This window comes from Patella vulgata, chromosome 5, assembly GCF_932274485.2.
Source record: "Patella vulgata chromosome 5, xgPatVulg1.2, whole genome shotgun sequence".
Lineage (NCBI taxonomy): Eukaryota > Metazoa > Mollusca > Gastropoda > Patellidae > Patella > Patella vulgata.
In genome coordinates, this window is record NC_065883.2 from 20,979,829 (window position 1) to 20,999,299 (window position 19,471).

Below are 19,471 nucleotides of genomic sequence, written 5' to 3' on the forward strand. Positions count from 1 at the left end.
AACTATCTTTGTTTTAGCACACCACGGCCATATAATTAAACTTTTTTTCCAAATATCCTCCATTTTGTTTAAGGGACTACTTTCGGACTTTTTGTATTGAGTACCATCATAAACATCACTTGGATTAAATGTTTCGGGTCTGTATGGAAAATTGTAAACACTGCATCACAATTTCCTTGAAACGGCTTTTGGTTTTCAGCAATTTTTATTTGTATTACTTCTTAATTCACCCCTTGAAACTTTGTGCCAGGGAGCATAAAGATGCATTGACAATTAAACATTGAACATTTTTACTGAGTTTTACAGTAAAATAATTTGTTATAAAATAAAACCAAGTACGAACAATCCAAATCATTAGACAAAATTCGAAGTCCTAAAAAAACGTTATAAGCAAAATAGTGTTATCAGCATATGTATTCACACTCAACACATTGTTTAATCTTAGATTGTACACGAATAGTCCACTATTGAATGTGGAAAAGTCCAGCTGAATGATTGATTGGAAAATATATGATGTTTTTCAAATGGTACTCCATAGAAATGAATTTGCCCCACAAAAATTATATCTAGGTAACAAATTCTATATCAGACCCTCAAAATGATTATTATTCTAACATACATGAATAATAATCTATCCAAAATTTAGAAACAAGGCTTTTTGCTAACATTTACTAACACATGACAACGGCAGCCATGATAGCTTAGATTTTGACAGTTCTGTTTTCATCAATTTACAGAACGGTCCATATGAATAAATAATGTTGATATTAAAAGATGTGACAGTTCTTGAAAATGAAGCACAATAGTCTATAATAATACAATGTACCACCTGATGTAAGGATAACTGTGATAGTATAAGTCAAAAAGTATTTACTGCATTTTTATTTACCTTTCTGTGTCGAATTACCGCTCAAAGGAAGTGTTGCTCCCATCAATGAGTTCATGTATGACTTATTTCTTTTAATATTATCAAATCTCGTAAATGACACCTCATTTGTATTTTGATATGAATTAATCGTATTTCCCAGTTGTTTCAATTAAAAAAATAAAAAATTTGTATTTAAAATTAACACTTTGCTCATTGATATTAGCATAAGGTCAAGGAGTTAAAGCGAGATCAAGCCTTCTATTGAAGTGGGTTATATAATATTGGTTTGGTCTAAACCAGTGTTTCTCAACCTTTTTTTGCCAACGGCACACCTTTGAACACATGAAAAAATAGCGGCACACCTGGCTAAATATGTATGAAAAATATTTGAAGTTTGCACAATAAAAACATGGCAAGTCATAGACACAGACTAGTCATAGACACATAGAATGACTCAAACTAAATAAAGAAAACACAGCTATGAACATACTTTATTGCAGTGTTTCGAAATTCAGATAGCTGGTTTCTTTAGTGAGAAATTTTCTTGGTGTGCCGTTCAAAATTTCGCGGTACACTTAGGAAGATCTCGCAGTACACCTGTGTGCCGCGGCACACTGGTTGAGGATCACTGGTCTAAACTCAACAAAATACATAATGTGATTGCATCACAATTCCTCTAACAGAAAAAGTATTATTACACTCTATTTGTAAGAAATACAATTCATGAAAAAAAAAGAAAGACACATATTTGAACTGTAGAGCCACTTTATATTTACACGTTACATTTAATTTGATGTTGGCTAGGTCGATCTTGGTAATATATAAGGCTTTTTTTTAAAAAAAAAAAGGGGGGAAATCACACCAAAAAAACCCCCCAAACAAACCAACAATAACAAACAAACATTTACATTCCAAAGTAAATGTACGGTCCTAAGACGCCCTAAAGATAAATTTTAAATGTTCCTTTTATGAATTAGAACAGGTTTCGCTTAAGTTTTTATATTTTACGCTGACATTTTATTGTTTTAAATCTTCCTAGTGCAAAAACAGACACTTTGACCTTTTGGCCTCCGAGGTCACAAAGAACAAAGGGGAATTTAGCAAGTTAACATTTTTATTGAAAGGTTGATTACTTTCCATCATTTTCAGCATGTTTTCATGATACAAGAATGGATGCGCATTCACTTTCAGTGCAAATGACCTCATTTGACCTTTGACCCCGAATATCTCGAAAACACCCCCAACGGTGGACTGATTACCACTCGGCTCGGCATCGTATTCTACGCAAAATTTTACTCTAGATAAGTTGGGTCTGGTTTATTGTGCCCATTTGATGGAATATGATAGTGATTAGGCGACAGGCGGTATCTGGCCAGATCCATTTATCTCGACGATCGAACGGTCCCTGAATTGCTGCCAGACTGCCTTTCCGGCAGTCTTCGGCGCTCACGGGGGAAAGTTGCTTCCTTCGATTGCCTCAGTTACACTACAGTTGCAACCAGATTAAAGAAAAAAATAACCACCCAAAACATCAATTATTTTATATCCCTTTAACTTCTCGAATGTTATTGGTGTCTGTACGTCTATATTTCTATGGTCTGTACCCTTAGCTTTGGCGTCATCTGTGATTAGAGTTACGTCCCTTACAGGAAAACTCTTTAAGTTAAACCTAGCAGACAGCAAATCAACATGTTTCTGTCAAATACTTGATAATGACACGCAATAAACCACGTAAATTACATCAGTGTGTACAATTAAATGTCAAGAATGAAGTTCATAAGTCTAGTCCTCGGAGTTTTGGTCTTTTTCGGAATCATACTTTCATTATTTTTTGACTTTCTAAACCCAGACAGTCTGTCGGATGAAGACGATTCTCAAGTTTATCAAAACCAAGTTGAAACAGGTCAAAGTTTAAGTGACGAAAACAAGAATTTGTTCTGGTTTATTCAGGTAGCTTTAAGTAGAAATAGACTCATAGCCATGGTTCCAACCAATGTTTATATTTTCCATCGATAATATTAGCCAGATGATAATATATATAATGGGTCATATGTAGGTAGTTACTCACAGACATTGATTGAAATTCAAATTGTGGGAGGACGGGTGGATGGCTAAAGGTTAGCTTGTGTGGGTTGTATCATACGGTCTGTCCTTAAGTCAACTGGTGTGGTTTCGATATCCCAGTTATACATGGCAAGGAGTAATAGGGTTGCCTAGGTCTAACCTTGTGGGTTTTCTCCCACAGTTGCTAAGCCTAAAGACCCCTACTTGCAAGTGAATTTTTGAAATAAAATTGGACAATGTGTTAGTCCCAAAATGACCTAGTTTGTGTCGAATGGAAGTTAAACCCTCCCTCGCTCTCTCTCTGAAATTGTGGGGTCTGTGGTGGCTCAGTAATTAAGATGTTGGCTCCTAGCTGGAGGTCCCATGTTAAATCCCAGTGTTGGCCAAGAGGAATAATAATCTGGATTATTCGACCTGGTTGCCCCTTGTTAGTGGTGCAGGACTGCGGGTATGAAAATAGGGACAACGTATATGGTCGTTCGATGTAATGAAAAACCATTGGCGTGTATGTAAAATATACCTTTGCAGTTTGGAATTTGATATAAGAGTAGGCCATAGTGCCATTATCCAGGCAAAATTCCCTCGATAGCCCACTGTACACCTCATGCCCATCTTCCATTAGCCCAGTCGGAACAGAATTGTAGGACGTTAAGCTCTATTTCATGCTTAAAGTAAAAAAAAATTCAATGAAGTCAGTGGTCACAGCCATCATTCAAATGCTATATGAATATTCAATTGAATTGGAAGTAATCATTTTCTAGACCTTTTATGGTGCATTTTAATATTTCTAGAAGCTACAAACATATATTTTCCTTTATCTTTTTGTTGTGCCCCGCTTTTTGAAGAAAGCAGGGAACTATTAGTATTAAAATGGGTCTGTCTGTCTGTCCGTCACACGTTTTGGGACATAATAATTCTGCTTCTCTAATTGAGGTAGAATGTTCAAACTTGGTGTAGGTGTCTGTCTGTCCGTCAAACTTTTTGGGACACAATAATTCTGCTTCTGATTGAGCTAGAATGTTCAAACTTGATGTAGGTGTTTATTTTCTGCTTAGGGTAAGCAAAGATAAGCAATTCGATTGGTTGATGCTTTGGGACACGATAACTTTAATTCAAATTAAGTGAGAGTAGTTTCATTATTATATCAGTACCTTGAAGTTTGATAATGAGCATTTTCTGCTCAGTGTAGGCAGAGTGATAAGCAATTTGATTGATCGAGACTTTGGAACACAAAACTCTCCTTCTAATTGAGGTAGAGTGTTCAAACTAGGTGTAGGCACTTCAAAACCTTTACTTAAATTGATCTTCAAGTTCAATATTTTATGCTTAGATTTAAGTACAGATAATCAGTTTGATTACTCTATACTTTTTAAAAAGATAAATTTGCAATTAATCAATATGTGTCATTTATTCGGTGGGGGACATCAGCCCCACTGGTAACTTGTTTATTTTTAAATATTAGTTGATTTCTATGAATTAATGTTAGTAAGCATTTCATATTATATAGGAGACAAAAACAGATCAAATTCCATTAGTTTTAATTGATTTTGAATAATAAATATTTAGAAATCTGAATCGCCTGGATCAAACAACTATTCAAATATTTGTGCAAGCTAGGTTTGATTTTTAAAGCTTTACTACTTTAGTTCTGATATTGCCCTACCTAACTTTTAGCCAGATATTTAGAGGTTCATTTAGCATAGCTTTAAATAAGTCTAATCACATTGGGAACACAAATCTAATAAAACCGTATTCTGGACTTGTTGAGATCGGGAGGATTCAGTCACTGGCCCAATGAGTGTCATAGCTAACCATGATTTTGTAATATATCTATTACAAACCATACAGTGTTAGATATTTGAAATTGGATTTTCAGTAGCGTTGCTCAGAAAATCCCTTTTATTTATTGGGGGTCATGGTGGCTAAGTGGCTAAGTGGCTAAGACGCTGGCTCGCTAGCCAAGAGGTAGGGTGTTCGATCCCAGCATTGGCCGAGAAAGTTCATCCAGATTTTCCGGCATGGTTCCCCCCTTGTCAGTGATGCAGGAAGAAGGACCCGGCAAGGACAGCTGTCTAGTCGTTCGGATGTGACAAAAAATTGACCTCCCATGTACACATTGGCGTGCAGGTAAAAGATCCCTTGACAGTTGGAATTCGATATAAGAGTAGGCCGTAGTGCTGCTGTCCGTGCAAAATTTTCCTCAAAGTACACTGTATGGCGTATGCCCGTCTTCATTAGCCCAGTTCGGAGCAGAACAGTAGGACGTTAAACCCTGTTTCATTTCATTTCCCTTTATTTATTAAGTGTAGGTCTAATCAAATTTAAGCAATTTTGAATGTAGTACATACATATGTAATCACTAATGTATTTTTTTTTCTCTTGCAGATAACAGATTTACATATAAGTAAATTTAAAGATTTTCAGCGTGGTCCAGATTTAATAGAATTTTGTAAAAGTCAACTGAGTATAATAAAACCAGAGTTGGTTATCACAACAGGTGAGATCGATTAAATACACAGTCAGTTCTATATATCAAGAGAAGTATTAGACATCAATTAATGATTAAAGGACAATATTGGTGTCAGTCATTATCACATATGTGATAGAACTAGTTAAACACCTTCCCAATATAATTTGAACACAGAGATCATTGCTACGATAGATGCGTTATAAAGCTTTCAAGAAAAGGAAGTGACGAACGCAAAAGGAAAACACAAGTTATCCTTCTATATAACTGACTGAAGTAACAAGTGATAACAGATACACGGGCGAATTACTGCTCACTAATAATTCCTTCGAAGACCAAAAGTTGTTATATGAGACTGTGAGAGGACATATTATGATGGTCTGGGAACAAACTTACCTAGAATTTGTTATTGCATGTATGTGTGCATGTCCAAATTTATAGTGTACACATATTAAAGGACAATATTGGTGTCAGTCATTATCACATATGTGATAGAACTGGTTAAACACGTTCCAAATATAATTCCAAATACTGTCAAATTGTACATTTCAGGTGATTTGGTTGATGCCAAGCTTCCAGACTTTGTTTCTTCTACACAGTTTATAGAAGAATGGATGGAATATAAAAAAATATTACAAATATGTGAAGAATATACCACAGCTAAATGGCTGGATATCCGAGGAAATCATGGTATGTAAGATATTATCTGAAAGCAGTGAAATCAAATGGGTTTTGACATCCTCTTTTTCTACACCTAATGGGCTAATAAAGATGCAGCCTACTCTTATATTTATATCGAATTCCAACTGCCAAGGGTTGTTCTTTTATGTGCATGCCAATGTGTTCACATGAATTCGATTTCCATCCCATCTGACTAGGCACTGTCCTTGCCAGGTATTCCATCCTACACCACTTACAAGGAGAAACTGTGCCAGGAAAGCCGGAAGAACTTTCTATCTGAAAGTCCCAGAATACAGTATTAGGTATGATCAGCAGATTATGAGTAGTTCATCATGTTCAATAGTCTTTCTGAATACATCTTGGACAAAAGATCAAACAGTTAGCCTGTACAGTTATGTTTGTTATTTAAACTGCATGATGTTCAGATATAGAGACTGATTCAAAGTCTATGAATAAATGCATTAATAGAGCTATCCTTTTCTTAATTCCAGATGCATTTGATGTTCCGGATTTAGAAAGTCCTAGAAATTATTACAGGTAGGTTTATTTTCCCCAACAATCTAATATATAAATCATTTGGTATATTTACTCAATTAGAAATAATTTGACTAAAAAGTGAAACTTGGAATGTACACACAGCCATCTGCGTCCTTGAAAATAATGATTCAAAAATTGTTCACTGATTTATTTCACGTGGTTGTAATAACCGTCTTAACATAAAACTTCTAGGATGTTTGTATGGACCATCTGCCATACTAGATCTTTAAAATTTGTTGGCTACATTAACTCCTGAATATTATGAGCTACATTAACTTTTGGTAACAGATGTTCTAACAATATTAATAGTTTTCTTTTGAAGATGTGGTATTCTTTTTCTTTAGTAATTTATTTTCTTAAAACTGTTGCATCTTTTAGCATTAATTTGTATTAATGAAGAAGACAAAATTAAAAGATCAATGGTAGATAATCTCCTGGCTTGGATTCAATCTTATTAAAAACAGGTCCATCGAAATTTATTGAAAAATTTAAGTGGCCATATCTTGTTTTTATCACCCAATAACACATTCTGCAGTAGATATCGCTTGTGTGATAACTTTCATATTCTACTGAGGGATATCTCCTAGGAGATATCGCTTTCAATCTATGCCAAAGAATTATATTTATCTATTTGTGCATGTAAGAAAGGGTTGAGTGATAAATAAAATCTGCTTCTCATCATTTTCGATATCAAAAAACACCTGAATGGAATTCAAATATTTTTGGATTGATATTCTTTTTAGAGAATCAGATTTCACAATGTTGTCATTTGTGAGGGATTAAAAATCAGTTAAATGATGTCTAGAGACTCTTCTAATATTAAAATTGAATTATACTGAAATTTGATCTGTCCGTCTGTCTGTCCGTCCGTCTGTCTGTCCGTCACACTTTTTGGGACACAATAACTCTCTTCCTAATTGAGCTAGAATGTTCAAACTTGGTGTATGTGTTTATTAGGTCAATGCCTTGATGGAGTTCGAAGATGAGCATTTTCCGCTTAGGGTAAGCAGAGATAAGCAATTTGATTGGTTGATGCTTTGGGACACGATAACTCTCTTCCTAATTGGGCTAGAATGTTCAAACTTGGTGTATGTGTTGATTAGGTCAATGCCTTGATGGAGTTCGAAGATGAGCATTTTCCGCTTAGGGTAAGCAGAGATAAGCAATTTGATTGGTTGATACTTTGGGGCACGATAACTCTCTTCCTAATTGAGCTAGAATGTTCAAACTTGGTGTATGTGTTGATTAGGTCAATGCCTTGATGGAGTTCGAAGATGAGCATTTTCCGCTTAGGGTAAGCAGAGATAAGCAATTTGATTGGTTGATGCTTTAGGACACAATAACTTTAGTTCTAATTAAGTGAGATTGATGAAACTTGGTGTATAGATTTATTATATGAATACCTTAACTAAGTTCGATAATGAACATTTTTTGCTGAGGGTAAGCAGAGTGATAAGCAATTTGATTGGTAGAAACTTTGGAACACAATAACTCTCCTTCTAATTGAGGTAGAATGTTCAAACTTGGCATAGGTGTCTATTAGGTGAATGTTTAAACTTGATGTATATGTAGATGTTCATTAGGTGAATGTCTTGACTGAGTTCAATAATTAACATTTCGAGCTGAAGCTAAGCAGAGCTAATCGATTTCATTTGTCGATGGTTTGGGACAAGATAATCTTGATTCTATCTGATAGAGAGTGATGAAACTTAGTGAAAAAAATAAATGTGCGATTAATTAATATGTGTCATCTATTTATTTTGCAATTTCGGCGGGGGACATCAGCCTCACTGTTGGCTTGTTTTTTTTAATTTTCAGGGAATATTCAAAACAAGGTCCCAATCATTTAACTTCTTATTCTTATACACATACTACCAAATATGGTAAATACTCGTTTATTGGAGTGGATGCATGTCCTGATCCTGGACCTAAACGACCATTTAATTTCTTTGGTCAGCTAAACACGGTATGTTACTTCTCAGTTATTTTTACTCTTCACATAATTATATAGACATTGTAAATGATGGACAAATAACATGATTTTTTGAAGCAATGATTGGATCCTGAAGCATTTTACATTTGAAATGGGGGTGGTTTTAAATTGATTTGATGATGTATTTTGACAAAAAACATGTGCAGGCTAATATATCAAAAGTTTGCTTCAAATCCCTCTCATAACATTTTAATCGAAACTGTCAAGCCATAAAAATCCATTTCAAGCATCCTCGTTTTATCTCATGACTTGATTTTCTCAGATACTGAGCAAGCTAAGGAAGGATCCATTTTTAGCTTGTATTTGTCTTTAATCGCCATTCATCATAGATATCAAGTTATCCTCTGGGATTATCCCTAGCCAATTACTTTTTCCACCATTTAATCACCGAGCCTGTTGTCCATTTAATTCTCTCACTGTCTCCACAACAGCTAGCCATTCGATCAACACATACAGCTTTTGTTTTGGGAAACAGATGTTATATGAAAACAATAACCCAGCATATATTTTTATTGATAACAATAACACTCCATGTTAGTATTCTTACTGTTAGTATTGATGAATTGACTTATTTTTAGGACAAATTAAATGATTTAGCTAAATTATCTGAAGAGAAGAATGACAGTAATTTAACTATTTGGTTTGGTCATTATCCAACGTCTGTAATAGTAGAAGATCCTCCAGGAATTAAACATGTCATGAGGTGAGTATCAAGTATTAAATAACAGTATTGAATGGTCAATAGATATACTGTACCATTCCACGATTGGATAAAATGGCCTAAATGCAAGCCTTGAAATAACTGCTAAGGTTCAGCCTGACATCATGTCGGCCGAATATTTCAGATTTTCAGCCGGACATATACTTTATGTATATAAATATTACCAAAAAAACTGCTCAAGTTAGTCCTACATTTATAAACTGATTATTTTACAATAATTAAACATACCTTATGCAAAAGCCAAATCTGCCTATTGCAGGTCTTTCTTTAGGCCTGAAATGTTTTCTAAATTATTAATTAGACATTACTTAACTTATCCAGGCCATAATCAACTCTCAATGGCATCAGATTTCTCCCATATTAGATAGATTAGAACAGTTCAGCCATATTTTGATTTAAGCTAAAAATGGAGGAGCGAGGCTTAGCTTCGAACAACCAGTACGGTGGTTAAAAGTATTGCACACGTCTTGTCAAACCTTCAAAGGCTAATATCTTCGCTCACAATAAAGTAATTTGAATCAAATTTTCAAATTATTCATTTTGCATTATCTATTTTCGAACTATTATAGCAAGAATGACTAGCTCTTCAGCCATATTTTGATTTAAGCTAAAAATGGAGGAGCGAGGCTTAGCTTCGAACAACCAGTACGGTGGTTAAAAGTATTGCACACGTCTTGTCAAACCTTCAAAGGCTAATATCTTCGCTCACAATAAAGTAATTTGAATCAAATTTTCAAATTATTCATTTTGCATTATCTATTTTCGAACTATTATAGCAAGAATGACTAGCTCTTTATCTAAATCTTACATAATGTATCTTTAATATTATAAGGCATTTTTTGACGTAGATTGGCACAACTCCTGTATTTTCGAGTCTAATAATTATCGATTCAAATGGATATGTTTTGTTTTTAACGAATGGAGTATTATTTTTGACTTAATGGACAATCATGTCCGGACAAAAGGCAATTTGACCTGTCAAAAGGGGTCATTTAGTTGGCCAGACATTGTCAGGGCATGAATAAATGATCGAAAGTCTTGATTATTACATGGATAAAACTCTCCTCCCTCATCAAAAGGATACATACCAGTATTTAGAATCTAGACATTGTGTATATTGTTAAATGGTGAACACCATATGTATAAAATAAGTATGATTTTGTGTTTTACAGAAAGGGTGTAGTTTATTTATGTGGTCATCTGCATACACTATTAGGTTTAGTACCATCTATGTATACAAGACAGAAAACTGGAACACTAGAGTTAGAACTTGGTGACTGGAGAGATAATAGGATGTAAGTATAGACTAGATTCTATGGTTTAATTTTAGAAATCAAATTCAATAGTAGGCCTACATATTCTATATGTTAAATGTTGTGCGTATGACCAACTGAACTTTGGTGGAGGATCAGTAATTCTTAAGCCAAGAATAGTTATTACATAAACAAGATAGAGAAACTTTCTTTGGATTGGATCACACTCCATTATCTGTAAGATGATCCAAGAGGATCGGTAAATGAGAGCAATGGTTTTGTACTATGTTTAATCTATATGTGCTACAGACAGCATATACCAGAACAAATTGTTGTTTTGGAACATTATTATAATGTCTTATTTGATCTGCAGATGAAATATTGTGTTTTGGCTCGATCAGTAACGTAGTGGTTCTGGGAACTTTAATGTGTTAGCCGAGAAAGATCCTCTGGATTGTCTAGCTTGATTTCCCCTTGTCAGTGCTAGGAAATGTGTCTAGTCATTCAAATGGAATGAAAAAGTGAAGCTCTGTGTATACTATTGGGAGCCCGTTAATGATCCTCTGAGAGTTGAAAATTGAAATAAGAGGAAGCCATAGCACCATTGCCTTGTCCAATTTGGCACGGCTAACATTGCAAGTCATCATAAATCTGCAAAAAAAAAAAATGTAGAACCCAGTTTCATTTCATTGCAATGTTGTGTGACCTGCAATGGCTTAGGGATCCGCAGTGTCTACATGGTTACTACATGTACATATAATTAAATTTCGTCTGAAAAATAAACAAGACTTCTCTGTTTACCACCAATATTTTATTTTTGTTTCAGGTTTAGATTGTTAGCTGTTGATAATGATTTGTTATCATTTGTTGATATGAAAATATCTCATTGGCCAGTGGTATTAATAACTAATCCTAAAAACTCTCAATTTCAAAATGCCAGACATGAACCATTAGACATAATGAAAACATCGACTCATATTAGGTTAGTATATGACTGAAATTATTCTTTCTTATTCTTATCTAAATTCCACATCTGGTTCTAGTACCCAAAATTCTGTTATTAATTATAAAATATCTGGAAACGCATTCAATCTCAACATTTTTTAAGTGGTGATAAGTTTGTATTATTATATGAATATTTTTCAGGTTTTTAGTATTTAGTAATGGTGATATTACATCCGCAATAGTTAGTATAGATGATAAAAAGTTAGGTTCTGCTCAAAATGCAGATGGTCCTTTATATACCATAGCTTGGGATCCATCACAATATACCAAAGATATGCATATTATACATATTGTTGTTACGGTAAGCAAGAAACTCTAGATGCTGAAAGATGAAGAGTCCAGGAACAATCTAAGTCACATTTTTGTCTTTTCGCATTAAAAGGCAAAACAGACTTTTGGACGAGAATGCTTGACATGAACAGAACAACCAGTGGGTTTAATTACAACTTCAAAATGATGTTTAATACGAATCATAATTACCAGTACAACAACTGACTTCCACTTTTCAGCCAAATTAAGGTCAAATAAAGGGTACGATGGACTTGTATTTGTCCGGGAGGCCATTTCAGAAGGACCTGAAATTGATTGTTCCACAGAAAGCTTATACAATTTGCTACCAGATGGCGCCATTAACTGGGGTTCGTTGAAAAAGTGACTTAGATCGTTCTTCCTCGGGGCTCCTTAGATATTTTACAGTAGGAAAAACCATTCAGTGTTAGATAATTTTAAATTTGTGAGGAGGTCTAATAAAAGTAAAATGACTGTCTGAATTATTAAGTTTATGAAGTTGATGTAAGACAGTGTGTCATTCAAAAAAAAAAAAATCATACAATACAACATTTTCATGTGAGGTAAATTAATAAAAAAAGTCATGCATTATTTCTGTTGATAGGATTCTCTGGGCAATAAGAGAGAAGTAAAACAACCATTTTCTTTAGATGGAAGAACAACAGCAGGGTTTGGTTTACTGCCTCGACTAATATTGATGTTGAATATATCAGTAGTGGTAAGTAGCGTAAAAATGTTACAAGTTACAATGTTACAGTTTAAAGATCATTAACCTTTTGTAAAAAAACAACCAATTCTTGGTCAAAACATGAATTTCTGTTAACCTGTAGTTCATTCAATTATTGTATACATATACAGTACACCAATTAAAACAACTAATAATATGTTATTATTGTTTTCCAGGGTAAAATGTGGTTTGGGGGTTTTGTTTTCTTTTTAACATTTTTCCTGACATCTCTACGTCAATGTGGTAATATAAGACGATACTTCTTAGAAGGTACGTATAACATTTATTGACATTCTATAAATATATAGTTGACAGCTCAACACATACTAAGTCATATCGGGACTAACATATGGTTCTGTTTTATTTCAATAATTCGCTTGCACGTAGGGGTCTTTAGCAGTGGGAGGAAACCAGAGGACCTGGAGAAAACTCACGAGGCTGAACAGGCGATCCTACTCTTTGTCACGTACAGCCAGGGAATCGAAACCAACGCCAGTTGATTCAATGACAGACCTTATGCTGCAGTGTGCACATGGTAACCGTTCGGCCATCCAACCCCCAGGCTATACAATATAAAGTAGACAGCTCAGTAAGAAAATGTAGACTGTACAATATAAAGTAGACAGCTCAGTAAGAAAATGTAGACTATACAATATAAAGTAGACATCTCAGTATATGAGATAAGAAAATGTAGACTATACAATATAAAGTAGACATCCCAGTATATGAGATAAGAAATGTAGGGATACAATATGCTGGTCAAACATCAATTCATTGTTATATTCAGACAAGCTTTGATATCTAAATTTAAGGTTTTCAGTTCCCCATTTTGAAACTTTTCAATTCTTTGGTGGTTTTCTCACTATAGATGCTAAACAAATGGATCAGGGACTATGATAGGCTATATATTTAATATTTTGATATTTAAAATGTATTGTTTTATATTACAGGAGAAGGGAAAATATGTTATTTATTTAATATTTGGATATATAAATTATGGTTGACATCTAGAACAAATTTTACATATTACGCTACAATAGGATTCATTCTTTATGTTACTTTTGGTGAGTATATGGTATCTGCTGCTCATGTAATTGTATAAACACATTATTCACAAAGTGAGCACTGAGGGTTTGAGTTTGCAAATAGGGTTTGGGGCTATGTTCCTCTGAGAAATAAATAGAAATTCTGGCACTATTTAGTTATTAGTGCAATCTCAGTGAATTTGATACAAATTTTGACTGAATAGTTAGAAGAGTTTATCTGGTTCCTTTTTTTATCTCTGTGTTCGAGACTGCTATCGACTAAAGGACATTCGTGGTGAGAATATTCAGATATTTTGCCATCATATTTTATGCTCCCCGTGAGTTTGGTACAGTAGAATCTGCATTAAGCAGCCACCCAAGGGAATTTTCACAACTGACCGCTTAACGGGAGTGGCCTCTTAATAAAATCTCGTTGCTTTTTGTGCCGACATAAATTAAATATTACGCTTGGATGCATTGGAAGCAGTAAATTTGGCCGTCGCTGAATCTTGCGCTGAACGAAAATTCTTTACTCAAATCTCGGACATAACTTAACGGGAGTGGCCTCTTAATAAAATCTCGTTTATTTTGTGCCGACATAAATTAAATATTACGCTTGGATGCATTGGAAGCGGTAAATTTGGCCGTCGCTGAATCTTGCGCCGGACGAAAATTCTTTACTCAAATCTCGGACATAACTTCTGTAAACTTGTCATTTTGTACCAACCTTTGATACTACTGTCTACCATTGTGATGCATTCGATAATATTTATCCATTTTTGTGAAGAAAATCGATGAATTCATTTTATTTTATCAAAAAAGCACATGAACAAAAAACATCGCTAATTTTATCTCCTATTTACAGGGGGTGTAACTCTGTATGTAATATTATAGGATGCGCTAAGAGAGATACTAGATGATCGTGACAAAACTCGGTACTTTTATTTTATTCAATCAGTATCAAAAAATGTGTCGTTACGCGTGAAAACAATGATCAGGTTAGTCGTTTAATAAAACAAAAGATTAATTAACAGATAATCCCGGGTTGATTGTTATGTTTACATTTCTTTTTAACTGATCAGTGGGGGTGCTCATACAGATTCTACTGTACCAACAAATTTTGGTATCAGTTAAGTCACCCTACACAGCCAGAAATGAGCGCTAATAAAAGTTGAGCTTTCAGCAGTGAATGTTCAACCTCAAATGATTATTTTCTATGGATATATTTTTCTATGAAAAGTAAATCTTTCAATGTTTCACTACTTTTCTTCGATTCACAATAAGAAGTGTTCATTTTTACCCTGTGTTACCTACCTAGGATCTGGAAGAAATGTTAAATAACCTGTGTTCTGGTTGATGTGAGAATTAGCCAATCAAATGGTCTTTTGAGTCAAGTTGTTATCGTCTGTCATGTGGAACTGTGGGCAGACATTCGCAGTGATAGAAAACAAATCTAAGTAAAAGTTGTATTTCAGAATACTCCCTTGAAACATAGACACAGATTGTTTATTCAAATAACTAACGTCATTGGGTCAAAAGCTGCTCATATTCCCCCAAATCCCCCAACAATCGATCAGATCTTCATGTAGTGGAAGCCATCAAAAGGAAATATAGATCTGTATTTTGATCAGATTGCTGGCTACTACTTCATATTTTTTATCACAGACTATTTTATGTTTTCTTTTAGATAGAAAAGAATGAGCATACTGTGCAACAAAATGACCACACATTACATGTATAAAGGTTTTAATATTATATTATTGTTTATTGTATATAGGTCCATGGTTTATAGGTGATCTATTAGGTGAACATACAGGATGTGTATTTGTATGGGGGATATTTATTAAAGATACCTTTTTACCTGCAAGTATCACCTATTTCTATGGAATATTTCAGGTATGTATAACTTGTATACAAAACTTTAGATATTATGTCAAGTCAATTCGATTATATAACTTGTGATTTGTCAAGTTTTAAAATCAGTTTAACCAGATTCATAATAAAATAGTTGACCTTTAGAATTATCTTTGTGCCATTGTTGTTTAAATGTTTCAACTTTTTTTACCAGTCAGCAATCTAATTAAAATATAAATCTATATTTCGTTTCCTTTTTTATACTTTCGATGGCCTACACTACATGTAGATCTAACAAGTTATAGTGGGAGTTCACGTTCTATGACGTCAGGTACCAAGCAAGCGACATTTGACCCGATTACGTCAGTCATTCGATTAACCAATTAGCGACCGCCATGTATTTTTTATCTACTTTTGCTTTGTTTTGATTTCTATTGTCACTAATGTCTACCCACAGTTTCGCGCAAAAAAGGTCAAACGCTCGATTCGACCGACCATTTGATTGGCTGACGACTCATTTCAAGCAGAACACAAGTTAAATAACAACGCTTCCAGATCCAAGTGTAGTAAAGACAAATTAACCGAAATTTTGAACTATAAAAACGAAACGAAATTGGATCTGTGTTTTAATCAGATTGACCAGTCAGTATCAAATTAATATCTATCTTTTTTTTTTCAGTTGATGACATTCAACGTTCCTCTTATGCTGATAACAAGTCATATATTAGATATCCGATCTCGACAACGTAGTAGAAACATCATTCAATCCAACACCCACCTTATCATTCCATTTATAGTACTCTTAGTCTTTCAATCATATTTAACCTACCGAGAATTTCCAACTGCCTATGGTACGAAAGCTTTAGTAATGGGGCCTGTTCGAACTGGCTCAATAATTTATGGGCTTATTTTGTATTACTATGCTCATCAGATTAGAATAAATGACGGTAAAAATCCGCCAAGTTGTAGTTCCAGTTGATGATGTAGAATTTTTAATTAATCAGATTTTAATTGTAATATATTTTATTCGAAGACTTATTAAAGTCATGACCCATTTTATATCTGCAATGCAGAGCAATACATTTTTCACCATATTCATTTATTTATTTTACATGCAAAAAGATATGTCAAAATTTGATTGCTGGCAATTAACTCTTGAATTGATATTAAATCTGGCAACCTATGGTTTTAATCAGTTCTATAATCCTGCAAGTTTCTTAAATATTCACCACTTATAATATTTATATGTGTGGATATTTGGTGCAATCAACGAAAACTGACATGTAAAAGGGTAAGGATTTGAAATTGTATATATTTGAATTTACTACAAATGTGGATATTATATGAAAATTCAAAAAATATAAATACATGTAATATACCATACCAGTTGATATTAATGGTCTTTATATCTGTTTTTATTGCATGAAATGTGTACATATATCTTAAATTATTTATTTCTTGTTTCTAAAATGTGATGGATGTCTGTGGGACAACTGGTTTGTATAAAAAAAGCATTCTCAATTTAATAGTCCCACATTTCATATAGGAGTGTATTGTCATCACCTCTATCTGTTGGTCTATCTACAATATTCTTAAACACTGTGTACGGGTTAAAGATTTGAGATTTGTTTTTAAAGTTTGCTGGACTTGTTTGTTTAGCCTTAAAGGAGCTAAACCTCTAAAACTCAATATTTTACATAAAATTCGAAATTAAAAAAACAAATTATAATTCAATATTGGTCTATTTCAATCAATATTGATCTTATCTTAAAAATTTAGAATCCTAATAACCAATATTTAAAACATAATGAACATTTTAAAATCAGTTCACTAGTCATATATTTCAATGGTTTCCGGCGCCATTTGTAATAAACAAATAAAAACATATCTCACAAGAGAATGTAGATGTAATTAGTAATGGCTAAGTCACAAACAACAAAATAATAATAATAAAAAAAACGTGTAGAATGAACTAGGCAGGTGTAATTCACTATTTCACCTAACATAATTAATTGATTAGAAATTACAATCATTTTTTAAAAATTGAATATAAATCACTTAAAGATACATTATGTGAGATTTAGATCCAGAGCTGGCTGTTCTTGCTGTAATAGTTCAAAAATTAATAATGCAAAATGAATATATTGAAAATTTTATTCAAATTACTTTTTTCAAAGTTTAGTCTCGCTTCACCATTTTTAGATTAAATCATTAAATGGCTGAGCCGTTCTAATCTACTTAAATTGGATCTATCCAATGGCAGACTTGATTATGGTCTTGTCATTTTTTAAATAAATATCTTTTAATAATTAATAGTTTATGTATCATTTAAGGCCTAAAGAAACACCTGCAATAGGCAGATTTCGCTCTTGCATAATGCCTGTTTAATATATTCTTTTAGATTTTCTCTGGTTCCAAAGAACCGCCACATACACACCCTTTATGCTTGGCCTGTTTACGACATTTTGTAACCACTGTCAGATCCTACATAAATTTACACTTGTTAATCAATTTTATGTGTCTTTATTGACCCTTAAAACTTGAAATCAATCCTTTAAAATTCAGCCGATGTATTATATTTGTTGCATGTTAATGCTTTGTTGAGCTCGTCAAACAAATCATATCTTGAACTGTGTCATTGTAAACAACAATTATCTCCTCTTCTCCTGTGCCAACTATTTGTCTCTGTAACACATAATTTAAACGAAGATGATGGCATGAAAGCCACAAAATCTAACTTAAGCCTCACGTACGTAACTAAACTAACGTATGGGTCTGTCGTTCAGATTGAAGGTCACATGGCCGCTGACAACTTTTGTTAACTCAATTTTACAGTCGGGAATCAATAGTAAAATATCATAAAGGTCACAAAATTTAGGCAGTGCCCCATTTAAAGTAAAATTGATTGATTTAGATAATGTTTTCATCATCAAATTATATAGACGCATGGCCGCAAGATTGTGCGTTTTATACGCCTTAAACATGTTTATATGTCGGTTCTTTTGGTCAGAATTGATTTTTATATCTGGAATGTTGAGTAAACTAAATTCGATTGGAGTTATTAACAATACTGTGGAGTCTTAATTTAAAGGTTTTTCCAGGTGAATAGCATCTCACATGGAACATGGAAAATCTCTTTCAATATTAAGCTGTGACCAAGTACTGATAATAAGAATCATGTTATAACGAGTTATTTGCCCCTGAATCGGATTCAGCCCAGTTATTTTATAACTTCGCCGCTTAGTCACAGCTTAATATTGAAAGAGCTTTCCCACGTTACGGATGCCTGAGAATAGTATATGTGTGTATATTATAGGTTTATGCTCAATTTTTACATAGGAAATTGATTTATTGAAATAAAGTTTGCACTTAATATATTTGACTTGTTAATATAAGACCAACCATATGTCACAACAGTCTTATATAGTATTTTCACCTCCAATGTCTTGAATATTTACCCGGCCTTTTTATGATTAGATTAGAATTATTACACCCAGTTTTGTTCCGAATTTAAAACGGTTGGAATGTTATTGAAAATGTTCACACATACTCCATTCAAAATAAACCAAGCATGGTGTTATCATCCCTAGATAGATGCATCCCCCAGAAGGTTTTAAGTACGTACTTGTGACTGTATTGAACAAATTAGAAATATTGATACAAGGAAAGTTTAGTGCATTTTGTGAAGGATAAATGCCAAGCTTTTTGATAAATTTATAGTTTAAAGATGTGTTATTTGTGGAATCTGCATGAAAATTACTAAAATTGAAAGTTAACATTCACATGATAATTCTTAAAATTGAAGGCAGTCGGAATCCATGTGGGGTTGGTCAAATACCATGCCATGAGAAGTACCTGAATAATCATGTCAAAATGCTTACTGAAATTATAGCGGTAGCAGCTGATTAGTAAAATCCCTTAAGTCATTTATTTACCGCGTTCTGTCAAACACAGTGAGCATTTCTAAGTAGCTCAGTATTTTACTTTG

At 33.6% G+C, this 19,471-nt stretch overlaps 1 protein-coding gene across 1 annotated transcript; it reads left to right on the top strand.

The window, feature by feature from the left end:
- The first annotated feature begins 2,538 nt into the window (after positions 1 to 2,538).
- LOC126822208 (transmembrane protein 62) lies at positions 2,539 to 18,856 on the top strand. Its single transcript, XM_050550956.2, has 14 exons — positions 2,539 to 2,818; positions 5,318 to 5,429; positions 5,952 to 6,089; positions 6,572 to 6,617; positions 8,436 to 8,583; positions 9,189 to 9,313; positions 10,504 to 10,626; positions 11,411 to 11,566; positions 11,731 to 11,890; positions 12,482 to 12,595; positions 12,781 to 12,874; positions 13,555 to 13,668; positions 15,407 to 15,525; positions 16,163 to 18,856. Exons 1-14 carry the CDS (start codon positions 2,627 to 2,629, stop codon positions 16,460 to 16,462), a joined length of 1,941 nt encoding a protein of 646 aa, XP_050406913.2. The 5' UTR covers positions 2,539 to 2,626; the 3' UTR covers positions 16,463 to 18,856.
- Positions 18,857 to 19,471: the final 615 nt, after the last annotated feature.